The sequence below is a fragment of the Rhamphochromis longiceps genome, linkage group LG19 (genome assembly GCF_057381845.1).
Source record: "Rhamphochromis longiceps isolate RC_006_pf linkage group LG19, R_longiceps_female_GT1.1, whole genome shotgun sequence".
Lineage (NCBI taxonomy): Eukaryota > Metazoa > Chordata > Actinopteri > Cichliformes > Cichlidae > Rhamphochromis > Rhamphochromis longiceps.
This window is the reverse complement of record NC_140575.1, coordinates 18,893,662-18,907,100: the sequence shown is the minus strand read 5'-3', so window position 1 is coordinate 18,907,100 and position 13,439 is coordinate 18,893,662. Positions and strand designations below refer to the sequence as shown.

At 41.2% G+C, this 13,439-nt stretch overlaps 1 protein-coding gene across 5 annotated transcripts in view; it reads left to right on the top strand.

The window, feature by feature from the left end:
• daam2 (dishevelled associated activator of morphogenesis 2) overlaps positions 1-13,439 on the top strand; it is a 112,622-nt gene that overhangs the window by 73,976 nt on the left and 25,207 nt on the right. For all 5 annotated transcript variants that reach the window (XM_085390930.1, XM_085390927.1, XM_085390929.1 and 2 more), the window contains exons 6-11: positions 9,230-9,563; positions 10,186-10,296; positions 10,846-10,949; positions 11,362-11,428; positions 11,523-11,640; positions 11,771-11,909. In XM_085390930.1, the coding sequence (XP_085247056.1) occupies positions 9,230-9,563; positions 10,186-10,296; positions 10,846-10,949; positions 11,362-11,428; positions 11,523-11,640; positions 11,771-11,909 (873 nt within the window). The remainder of the gene's footprint in view (positions 1-9,229; positions 9,564-10,185; positions 10,297-10,845; positions 10,950-11,361; positions 11,429-11,522; positions 11,641-11,770; positions 11,910-13,439) is intronic.

Below are 13,439 nucleotides of genomic sequence, written 5' to 3'. Positions count from 1 at the left end.
CCAAAACAGAACAAAGCTGGTGAGAAGCAGACTCAGAGGTCTAGACAGAAGACAGGAAATCGTTTGAAACTTTCTGTTTTAGACTTTCTGGCCTTGAATGTGAATCTTTATTGGAATATTATAAGGATACCAGAAATTATTGTCAGTTCCAATAGCAGTGAAATCCCACTACTGATGATATCATGCCTCAATAAAACAAGTCAGTCCAATTTAACTTTAACAGATCTAGACCTCTGACTTTGAGCTGCTTAGATAAGTCTAATGTCTATTTTCTGTCTGATATAATCCTAATTATGAGGCACAGATGGAACAGTGGAGCTATGCTGGTAAGCTGGCACCAAATCAAGATAAACGGGGTTTACAAAGAATGATTTAATCTATGGTATTTCCTTATTAGTTAATGTAAGTTGACAGATAGCAGCTGAACAGGTAAAACATTACAACTAACTGTTTTATCATTTGCAGTTTTAATTTTGTATTTAAAAGAAATCTTCTGCTTAAGTCAGATGGGTTCTAAACATTTTTTTTCTTGTTTATCGTCATTAACATATAGCCTAATCAGTATTTATGTACAAACAAACAAACTAAATGCAAGTCTCAAAGAGTCACTGTAGCTGAATATGGTGTTTTTAACATAATGTAAAAACAAAAAAACAGTAACATTAAAAATATATTTATAAAATGGACAACAACATGCTATATTTAAGTAATTAGTGGAATTTGCAGGTACTGGCAAAATTCTGGTAATAAAAATCACTGAGGTTTGAATGTGTGATATGATGATTGAAATAATTTGTTGGCAACTAAACAGGACAAATATATTTGTTGTGCTGCTGAATGAACAAATACAGATATATAGTAAACACTCTGTGACTTCTAACTCTTACTTACTGACCACACAAAAAAGAAAGTAATATGAATGCAAAGGTGCGCTCAAAGGTTCTGGATAAGTAAGGATTTATAATATATTTAAGGTCAGAGTTGCACTTTTTTTCAAAGCTAATTAAATAAGATCAGCCCTGTTCATGTGGTAGACATCCTAAGCTGTATGTAGCTGACAGGGATGGGCTTTGAGTGTGCTCATTAAAGCTGATTTACAGCCTAAACCTGCTCTGATGATCTCACACTCATCCCACATGGGGACTACCGATGCTCTCTGTGTGCTCAGTGAAACTGAACTTTGAACACAGTTTCAGACACTGATAACCAGGAAAGAAAATCCTAATTAGTGGAAAAACTTCTTGCTGAGCTATATGTACTTTATGCCATTACCTGCTGTTGCGGCAAACAACATATCTGAATATATCGTCACAGTTTTCCTCCTTTGACATATTCAGGGTAGTAGGAATACTTATCCAAGTCTGAGGTAACAGGATTTGCACATTTGTGAAAATGCCATTTTAGTGCCTTGGGCTAATTTATTGAAGAAATTTTAAAGGGTTAGATGATGCAGTGCATTATGAAAGGAGTAGGTTTTCAGGAGGGGTTTGCACAGTTCATACTGCATTTGCAGTACATGATGAAAAAAATGTTGTAATTGTAGCAGGAAAGCAGGACGACTACTTGTAAACTTAAATTTACTTCAACATAAGCATCACTTTGGTGAGATGGCTATCTAGTCTCACAAACACTTGATAACGTTTACCCAGTGTTTATTTGGGAAGTACAGTTAATCTTCTGCAATTTTACTACCATAGTTTCTCTAAAGGCCAAACCCCAAAGTATTTGGCACTTGCAGAGCAACTCAATCCTTGAGAGGCCAAGTTAGGTTGTCATCTCTCTGCCATCATTACCACACTGTTGGTGCTGAGTTATTCCAGGTCTAAACTGACCCCCTGCTGGGCCTAATCATCAGGGAGGGTTTTTTGTACTGTTACGATGTTTTTAGAAACGAGCTACAACTAGCTAATGAATGTCATTAGCTTGGTGTTACCGTAAACTGTTTTTTACACACATAAAGCAGCCTGAAAGAATTAGAACAACAAAGTAGAAAAAAGAAGACCAGGTAAATGTTATGACTTGACACTTTAATTTGCTCAGTCCACTTTTCCATGATAGCGGTAGCCTAAATGATTCCCTGCTTGCTCCCTTTCTCCTATGCTAGGCAACTGTTGTGACTTTGCCACATAGTATGTTACATAAAATAAATGTAGATTTTTTTAAATACATATATTCAAGTGACACCCCACCTGATACCCCAGTGCAGTTCCACGTTCTCCTGTTTTTATTTTACCTAATTTATAGTTTAAGGCTTTTTTTTTTATATGTCTCTTTTTCTCTATTCATTTCCTCGTAGTGTTGTATTCACTTATTTTACCTCATCAAAGGTGACTTTGCCAACACTATTCAGAGTCCACCTGCTCCCATGCTGTTCACAGAGTGAGTTATTGCTCATTAGCACGCAGATGTTTTAAAGTAGTGGAACAGCGATGCGGGCAGCAGGTGTGTTGCACAGAATATGGGTGTTCAGGGAAATGTCCAGCCAAGCGTGGGCTTTGTGATGAACGGGCAGTTAAAGCGAAATGATGACTTTGTGCTTTGCTGTCTGGGATACATAAAGCAGAGCCTCACCTGCGCTGTGTGTCATTTCCTTGTCCCGTCGTGAATGTATAGAGTTTTTACGGCCTCATCTTGTGAGACACGGTGGTGTCTGTGCGTATTCGGCTTTGACTCATGCCCAGCTTTGGATGCCTGCCTGAAACTGCCTTGCTCCCTCCCTCCTTCACTTTGGAGAGGCAGCTGGGCCTGGTTGTGAAGAGGTGCCCTTGTTGCTACTCATGCTGCTCTGCAGGGCCACGGGACCCAAACACATTGTAGACATGCAGGGTGCCAGGCAGAGCACATCATCAGTAGGCCACCCACTTTCACTCACAGGCTGTTTTGCTGGTGACATGTTTCAATCAAGTGTTTGTTTGTGTGTGTGAACGTTATTTTAAGATTTGCACATTCTTTCTTCCTGACATTGCTACTTCAAGAGGACAGAATAATCTGGAAGGATCTTTTTGATCCTGGTTGATTTGGCTGTAGTTTCAGTTCCTGGAACAACAAACATGGATTTAATACTACAGGCCACAGAATTTGAGAGCAACAAAACAAACTGTTGTCGTTTTAATAATGAACTCAGCCTAAACGCAGCCGTAATCTGATTTCACAGTCTGGAAATACATCAGCTCGTCTGCTCACTTCAGGCTCTTGGGGCACCAGACAATTTGTCGGGGTCTCTGTTGCAGCCAGCAGGTATCCATGCCAACATTTCTGTCTTTTGCACCAGTCATTGTTTACCAAGACAGATAATTTGAAAATGCCAGTAATCACTTAACTCATCATTAGACAATAGTTGATCACTATCCAGTGCATTTCAGAAAATACCATCCCTGCTTTGCTCTTCATGCAAACTGATTTTCTACAAGAAAATGCAATGCAGAAATCTTCTGCTGCTTAAAATCTTTGGTCTCTTGCCTACAGATCACAGAGTTCAGTGGATGGAGTTTATTAAATGGGTAAGAAGTTGGTGTAGACTCTATCTCTTGTTTGTCTCTTGTTCCTGAAAGAGATCAAACTGATCTGCTGTCTTAAATTTTATAGATGATCAATAATGACCAGTAGTGGTAAACTCATTAACCAATATGTTGTGTAGCTACAGAACAAGGAAGTATATTTTTTGGATGAAAGCTACTAGAGACACACTAGCTGATTATAAGATACAAATATATGTAAATAACCCAAGGTTTCTGGGATCAAAGTGCTGGAAATAGAGGAAGTATGAGATGATGGTCTAGTAGTTGTGGTTGCTAGAGCATGGTGAGGTTTGTGGCTTTTGCTAGACGTCGTTCTAGATCTCATTAAGCACCAATTTCCGTTGGACAACATGCACTTAAATAAATTCCTAAATGTGAATTTTGGACTTGTTTAATTCCACAAAACCTAATCTATCAAACTAGTGGAAAGATGAGACCCAAAATCTAAAAGAAAAAACGACCCATGCATAAGTTTGTCCATGCCTTAAAATGTCAAAGGCTTAGTGTTTATTAAACTGAAGTTGGTAGGCTGGTGCAAGAAAAATGAAATCACTCAATAACAGAACAATTGGACTGTATCGATGCCTCCCTGTAAGAGGAGACCACAGGCGAAATATTCTTTCCCCTGTGAGTGATGCTGCACTTAATTTGCCATTTACCAGAAACCTTTTTTTGATGGTTGGAAACTAATTTAATGGCCCAGATGTCTTCATTCAAATATAAATGTGATTATTTCTAAGCAGCCATAAAAAAGGAGGCATTTTGAAAATGATTTTTTCCCCTCGAGTTAGCAGCTTATCACGCGTCCATGCCGGTAGTTATTGTTTTGTTTACCAGCTGTCAAATGGAGCTTGAAGCATCACACTGCGGTTGTGTATTTACTCACGTAAAGCTGAATCTCAACTCAAGTGGGCATGTGAGGGTAGACAGGCAAACACAAACTGCTGCAGCTATGTAGTTAAATGAAATATACACATTCTGGTGTGCATTTCCAGTTAGCGTCCAAATATTTGAATGTTTACTTGTGGTATTTTAACTATGCAGTTGGATATACTTTCATAATCACTGTTGATTTGTTGAGTCATCTGCACATCTGCACTGATGTTTATGTTCATGTTGATGAGCGTGCTTTGCGCTTCTAAGACGTGACCCTCCTCCATCATTGTCATTTCCGTTGCGACATAACTGCACGAGGACAGGAAACTGAGTTATCGTGGAGGTCACTGAGGCCATTCTGGCCCACAATGCATTGCACTCCCAGGCTCATGTCAGCAGAGCACTGTAGTGCTTCCCAAGGCGGCTCTCTGTGGACATTGTTTCTGCAAATCTGTTCCAGCAAGAATATTTACTCGAGTCGACTGCAGCCTTTCACCCTGCTCTTGTGTCAACAGCTCTTTGGATGTTTCGCTGCCATCACATACAAATATTATCCTTCAAAACATTTTGTCGACAGATCTCTCAAAGGTTCCGCTCAACAGAGGGTGAACTTTATATCTGTTTTCACATATTACCAAATACATTAGTGGGGGAGTAGAGTCTCACACCTTCAAAGAGTCTCAGATGGAGTGTTTGCTTCTCTTAGAGCGCTGATTTCTCTCCCTTTGGTACTTAGTAGTTCAACAGGAAATGGAAAGAAACGAGTGATGGCCAGGTGGACCATGCAGGCAGGTTTGAACAGATGGAGAGTGGGGAAAAAGTGGAGTTGAGCACAGGGGTTATACTTCACTTTCACTTTAATCCCAAACGGCAACCTCATGGGTTAAAGCCAAAATGAAAAGACAAGAACTGAACACGTTTCTGCTCTTAGTGCCTATTTTTAATATAGTTATGGTTTGCTGTCCGGTTAAATGTACAAGCAAACCATGCAAGAAGTCTGTACTCTAGTTTTGGTAAGTGAAATTTTAGTATTTTATGTCCATGAAAAAGAAAAAGTAGTTGAGATCATCTTTTTTGCAAGCAGAAACCACATCCTCAATTAGATTTGACAGCATTTTTTGTAAGATAATAGCAGATGGAATCAGCATGGATGTGAGGCTAGGGTCTGGGAAATGCCTCAGTGAGGACTGGTGGCAGCTCATGGGCTGGGCCGATCCCCATGTACTAAAAAGGGGCGTGAGGGAGGGCGAGTGAGTCACGAAAATGAGAACAAGTCTTCTACAGTGCAGGAAAGCATACATTACTGGAGAACCAGAAGAGGAGTGTATGAGGTATGGTCCCAGTCCTGAAATTGAGATAAATTATCTTTAATACTTATACTTTATAGTTAATTTCCATTAGGTTTCCATTGAATTACCCTCTTTTGACCTACAAATACAAAGCTAATGTCTGTTAAAGAGAAACACAACTAATTTTACTTTTAGAAACCTGTTTGTAAGTATTGTATAAAACCTTTCTTTCCCCTGGGCAATGCTGGGTCTAGTCCATTAAATTACCCCACATGATGCCATTTGAGACATCATCATTAGTTGGGAAATAAAGGCTTCAACTCTGTGGGTGAATTAGGAAAAAAGTGATCTTATCTGATCGCCCTCGAACACTGCTGTGGTGTGGTCACATGATTTGTACTTCATATGAATTGAGTGTAAGGAGACAGTTGCCTTTTCTCACATGTGGCATAAAGCAGGAGATAGTCAGGTACATTTTCGCAACTGGAAATACTCCTGCTTCATGTAGGCTTGCTGTGGTGCCCTGGTAGATTTAGCAGGAGGTGAGACACATGAACTCAGTCATACACTAAAAATCTTTGAACAGATCAGAAACATCACACTGACTTTGTACAAGGAATCTTTGATCTGTATAATTTGTAGAAATGTTTGTGTGTGGAAAAAGTCACACACATATACACATGCAAGCACAACCAGTAAACCATGATATACTATATATGTACAAATCACAGGTGTGCACCTCAGATAGGGTTTGTATTGTAACTTCTATCTACATATGTGACAGTTTTATGCTCAACCCTTCATTTACCACATCGAGTAAAATGCGAGTAATGTTGATTATCGTATAACTTCTCCTAAAAGCCCTGCAGACACCTTGGTCACGGTTTAATCAGCACCTCTGGAGAACCTCCCGGGCTCTCGTTGTCTTTGGAGACCTTTTATAGTCGAACATGACGTGTGAAAATGCGTCTGGATATAGATGAGTGGGTGTCTGAAGGAGATGGTGAGTGTGCGTGTGATTAAGTGAGGGGTAAACGAGAGTTAGAAAGGCACATGATCACTTGAGTTTGTGTGTGTGGAAGTGTTGGCCTTTGATAAGTTTGTGTGGTTAGGCTTTGAGGCGAGAGCGAACTGTCGGCCAACTGTCTGCCACACACGGGTCATCCACAGTTCAAAAAGGCAGAATGTCTTGCAGCGAAAAATACGTTTGGTTGGAATGAAATTTAAATTTGAGCATCTGGATTAGCTTCCACACCGTCCTCTGCCTCTGGCTGAGGGGTTTTTATGCTTTTTAGATCAATACAGATACAAATTACAATGTTGTTTTAAAGATAGCAGCACTGAAACTCATTTAATAATGTAAGATAAAGCAAATATCTTAGGGCTTTTTTCAAATTTAAATCCGAGACTTTACCTTTGACCATCGCAGGCCTTGACTTTTTCCTGCTACTCTGTCGCTTTTGTTTAGCCTCATTCTGTTCCAAGTTTTATTTCTTGCTTCTTTCTTTCTTTCATCTGTGTGAAGACCTATTTGTGTGTGTATGTGTGTGTGTTTGGCTCAGCGTCAGTATTGTTCGGCAGCTCTGCCTGTGCTCATATTGTATGCAGTTGTTGAGCTTTCACTGCGGGTTTTGAAGTATGCAGCGGTTGTTCCAAGAGCAAAGGGGGGAGGACAGAAACCCGTGCGCGCCAGTCGGCTGAGCGTGAATGTCAGTGGAGAGGAGAAGACAAGAGGGGACTACAAAGTCAGAGGATATGGGATCCATTGATTCAAGTGCTCACTGGAGAGAAAATAAAGTGAGGAGGAGGAGAGAATTGTTGAATGTCAGCTTACTAGGTTTAGTAACGGTCCAGAGGATTAGTCACTGTTGAATGTTTTAAAGAGACATGCATGTATATTTTTACATGTATCTGCTTAAGCGCCCGCACGGGCATCGGGTTATGCTGCAAAGGTTATGTCGGTGCATACTGGGAAGCGAAGTGAAGCTGGCAGTGAGCGAAGTCTTGAATCTCGTCCACTCTTTTGAACCCAAACTCCAAGAACAACATCTGTCACCCTCAGCTTTCCATACATTAATCACAGCGATGTTCAGCTTAATTTCTCTTCCACTATGAAAGCTCTTTCTCTGAGGTGGGCTCTAGGTTCGTGGACAGGCGCGTGGCCGGCCAAAGGCTTGTCACTGATATAATGTGGAACTTAAAACAGTTGGCTTTGTTCTGACTTCACTGCTTCCACTGTCTGTGCTACATCTGACTCAATTCATATCTCATACGTTGGATTTCTTTTTCGTCACCGTGGTGCTGAGTGGAGACTGCAGCGTCTTCGCTCAAACAGGAAAGTCTGCTGAAAGGTTGCACGAGTGTTCTGAATGCATTGCCAAGAGAGGCTGACTGTATGCATGCGTGCATACTGTATGAGCCTGCTGAAGATCAGAGGATGATATCTCTTTAAGAGATTTACTGGACGTGCCAGGTTGAGTTTCTGTGAGTGCATCTGCTGGAAATCTGGGATTAATCATGTGTGAGCAGAGGAAGAGCTCTGGCCTCGTCATAAAGGATAATAAATAGATTTTTCTGCATTATATTTTTTCACATTTCTTTTGTGCCAAGACAGCAGTGGGAGGGGAATGGTCTGCATACTTCTAAAAGCGTCAAAACAATGTATTTGCTACAATGAATGGTAATAAATCTCAGCACCCTCTTGTCAGACTCTCGCTCTTTCCTCTCTGTCCCTTTGTCTTCTTGACTCCATGCTTCTTTCCTCTTCCTCTCCCCTTTCTTTTCTCCTTACAATTCCTTGTTTGTTTGAAGTAATTTATGAGGCCTATCAGGAATCTTAGCGAGTGGGAAGGTCATTTACAGTCCAGCCCCCACTGTGCTCGCTGGATGTGACATCCCTCACTGTTTACATGTCCTGCCTGCCACTCAACCAGTCTGCTTCTCATCCACAGAGGTCAATAGCTCACTGCTCTCTAATTAGTTCAGCCACTTGATGGTCAGCAGGAGAGAAGTGTCAAAATTGAGGATTTTTTTTCCTTCAAATGAGATAAATGTTAAAGTGAAGTCCATAAAGATATGTCCATAGTGAATCCCCAACCTTTTTCATCCATCTGTGAGCACAGAGGCACAAACACTTTCACTTTCATTATATTTGTCCAGTGCCAGTTCACCACTACTGGCCTCTAACAGAGTTTTATATTCTATGGCTACACTAGAGGGAGAAGAAAAACAAAAGATATGATCCCCTGTGAGCAAGACTTGAGTTTGCTTTAAAAAAGAAGAGAGAAAAGTGGAGCGCAGGAAAACTGTGATTAACAAACAGAAGGCAAAAACACAAACTGCAGGAGAGAAGGCATGGGAAGGGGTCTGGAGGAGAAAGGCCCAGTGTATCACCGGGAACTATGGAAGCAGAATTTCACTGTGTTGTTAAAATATGGGTTAGGTTACAGTTTTAGTATGAACCTTTGTCTTTATATTGTGCGTTGGTTGTAAACTAGCACACTGGCTCAGTCTTTACCCTGCGCTTTTCCTCCTGTCCTCCATTAGGTTTGTTACGCGTTTCATCGAGCTGGACGGCCTCACCTGCCTCCTCAACTTCCTGCGCAGCATGGACTACGAGACGTCGGAGAGCCGCGTCCACACCTCCGTCATCGGGTGCATCAAGGCGCTGATGAACAACTCGCAGGGCCGTGCGCATGTCCTGGCCCACCCGCAGAGCATCAATACCATCTCACAGAGCCTCCGGACAGAGAACTTCAAGACCAAAGTGGCAGTACTGGAGATTCTTGGGGCGGTGTGCCTGGTGCCAGATGGACACAAGAAGGTGCTTCAAGCCATGGCACATTACCAGAAATATGCTGCTGAGAGGACTCGCTTCCAGGTAAGAGAAGCTTCTTTTGTTAGTATCTGAGGTTAACGCAGGGCCATGTCACGTGGCACATTCAGGCTTGAGGAGCCTTTGCTGACAGTGTGAGGCAGACATAGATTATGGGTAAAGGCAGACAAATATTTCTGGGTAATGCTAAAATAAATCAAGCTGCGGTCATTTTGATAAGTTGGAGAATTGTGCCTCAGACGGCTGGCCTTGGGTTACGTCAACACACGTGCGTTATTAAAGGCAGGTGAGGACATCTTAAGTTATGGAGGTCACAGTATGTGTAGTGCTTTAGTGACTAGCAGGACTGAATCAACAAACCACATCTCATACATCCCCTGGGGTGTGCGGTAAATCATGCCACCTTGGCTAAGCTAACACCACAGGAGCTGAGTGATTCAAACTTACGAGGGCTTTTAATGTTTCTTTGAATTATGATTAAGATACTAAAGAGTGCCAAAGGTCAGTTTAAGAGGCAAAGAAGGGGGCAAGAACTGAGAACAGCAGCCCTGTGCTGCTTGCCTGTTAAATTAAATATAGATTGAAATTACTATCCAATTAATTTCTTTTTTTTTCTCCGATCAAACGCACTTGCTGACTAACTTTGCCGTCTCCTCTGATCTTCCAGACGCTGCTGAATGAGCTGGACAAAAGTACAGGACGCTACAGAGACGAGGTCAACTTAAAGACCGCCATCATGTCTTTCATTAACGCCGTGCTCAACGCTGGGGCTGGAGAGGTCTGCATTCACAGCCTCATGCCTGTTAAACACACTCTAAATAACTGTATACAAAACTTAAGGAGTGTAACTCTCATGGAAAGAGATTTCTTAAATACTTGTAAGAATAGTCACTAAAGCATCAGGAGAGGCTGTTTTTTATGGTTCACAAATAGTAAAGTTTGTTTCATTCTGAGCTTAAAGGTAAATTGAGTGAAATATACGATAAAGTGCAGCCATGCTTTGACTATAGATGCAGTGGCATGGCTTTTGTTTGTGGATCATCATGAACAACATAGATGGTGTTTTCCTCTAAGAACTGTTGACTTTTTAGTTAAAGATTTTGTACCGAGTAAACACAAATAAAAGACAGGACCTGTTAGATAGCAGTGGATTTTGGAATCAAAGTATTCTTTTTGTAATTATGCTAAAATGCTGCTTAAAGATGATATATACCAAGATACATGCAACACTTTTAAGATTCTGAGGTATCTGATGTCCCATTAAATATGACATATGGATTTATTACAGCTTCATGTCCTCTCTTATTGTTTGATCCTTTATGTTCAGGACAACCTGGAGTTTCGCCTCCATCTAAGGTACGAGTTCCTGATGTTGGGCATACAGCCGGTCATCGAAAAGCTCAGAGAGCACGAAAACGCCACTTTGGATAGGTGAGTCACTGATGAAGAAATGGAAACTAAATCTTTGATGTGTTTTTAAAAATAACAAAACATCCCACCCTTTTTATTTAATTTTCCTAAAATGGAGTATCACTGCGGTACTGTTGTCTCAAACAGGGTTTATATGTTTATATGCTTGATTAAGATAATAGACGGGAGATCCAATCAAGACCAAATCAGATATAGTGAATCATGCTACCCTAGTACAGTCTAGGAATAGAAATAAGGAGCTGGAAATGAGGAGAGTAAGCCCTCTTTAACATTTGAAACTCTACAAAGAAATGCATTGTCCCCCAATGTTTACAAGCAGTTATTATTAACAAGTAATAAAATTCTAAAGGTAATTAAATAAATACAGAAGTTTGGGATCAAATGAAGGAACATTTTTTATCTCTCTGTTTAGGCATTTGGATTTCTTTGAGATGGTGCGAAACGAGGACGACTCTGAGCTGGCCAAAAGATTTGATATGGTGAGTTTTCCCTGGTTTGACATTAGTGTGTTCCTTTTAGATTGTAGGTAATTAAACAGCTGTGTGGTACCGATTCCTTCTGTTTACTCAACAGACCCATGTAGATACTAAAAGTGCTGGTGCCATGTTTGAGCTGATCAAGAAGAAGCTGAGCCACACTGATTCCTACCCACACCTCCTCTCCATCCTGCAACACTGTCTGCAGATGCCCTGTGAGTACTCACATTTACCTGGGGAGAAAAGACATCAAGTATTTCTAGGCTATACTTTGCTTCAGTGTTCATCTTTTTATATTGAGCTTTTTGAGCTTTTTATTCATGAAAAAAACCCCTAAAAAAACAGATAAGCGTAGTGGTGGCACCCTGCAGCACTGGCAGCTCTTAGACCGGATCCTCCAGCAGATCGTCATGCAGGACGACAAGGGAGAGGACCCTGATATCTCTCCTCTGGACAACTTCAATGTAAAGAACATCATTCGCATGTGAGTGAAATCTCTCATTAATCAACAGTGGACACGTGATCGCTAATGAAGCTTTTTACTATAGTAATGTATTTATATGACAGGATCTTGATTGATACCCTGCCAGGGCTGCTTGTACCTCATGCCCACTGGGAAAAGGTTGGAAATGATTGTTGCAAGTGATGATTCAAGTCAATCAACCACTCAATGCCTTTTTCAAAAGCTTCTCCTCATCCCCCAGTACTGTAAACACTCCAACTTTCTGAGAAAATCTTGTAGTTAATGCATTTAATCAGCATCACTAGCAACAGAGATCAAAGCCCTGATATCATGTGTTTCTTCTATATCAAAGATTGGGAGAGATAAACACTGGAATATGGTGTTTTAGTACAGAGGAGCATATACATATACAATAAACCACAGGGTTTTGCAGGCTATTGCAGAGGAGCACGTGGTAAAAGGGAGCAGGGAATGTAATTTTACAGGAAGCTGAGGTGATGTGAAGGTGGCAGCAGGGGGTCTTGGACTGAATCGGAGGAAACCTTGCTCTGTGCGTGAACTGGCATGGAAGTGGAAGCCAGAGATCAAAAGGAAATTGTTCTAATCGCATTAGGAGGGCTGTTGGGCCAAGTCAGCCATGTTCAGGTGCAGCGAGGCAGACAAGGGGGAAGCGTTATGGCTTGGAAGGAGAAGGTTTGCACAGCCAAATGATCATTGCTAAGTCAGGGTCTCGGTACATGAAAAGTGCACACAGACTGAATTTAGAGCTCTGTCTTTGCTGTAACTTGGTGCTGTCATTCTTCTCTTCAGTTCTCCTCATTTTTGTTATTTTTAAAAGCAAGCTTACCATAACAGATGAATGTGTTTAGTCTTTGTGGTGAAAGCACCACAAAACATGTAGCTTGGTGAAGTATTCACCCACTGTTGTTAGTGCAATCAGCACGCTTGAGCAGAATTCTTTCCAGTAGCGATCAGAATGCAAACTTGGATGCTGCATCTGAGCCTGGATGCCCATTGCTATCAACTGAAGATGCATCAGAATGGTTGAAACCTTCCCCTCACTTTACATTTGCTGCCAGCCTCTTCTTGTTTCCATAAACTCACTTCAAATAAATGTTGCCTGCGTGCATAAGCTGAGATTTCCTTACCGGATCGGCTACACGCAGGAGGTCCTGACGGTTAACGGGTAAAAACATATGACTAGTGCCGTGTTAGCTCAGATGGTGGAGCGCATGTTAAAACAACTGTTAAAACAGCCGGGAGACAAAGTCATTCATCATCTGTGGTCACTATGACGACGGCTCTGAATACTCACACGTGTGCCCGACCCCAGAATTGACGCTCTTGTACAAATCACATTTTTCCACAAAAATAAACAATAAACAAATAAACAAAAATGTTTATTTGACCAGTCAAGAAAAACTGATTGTGTCTTTTTGTTTTAATCAGTTGGATCCTTTTAAACACGACCACTTTAAAGGCCCCGAAACTGACTAATGCCCAGTTTGCTTTCCTGGTGTGAATTGATGCCTTTAAGTGTGAACCATCATC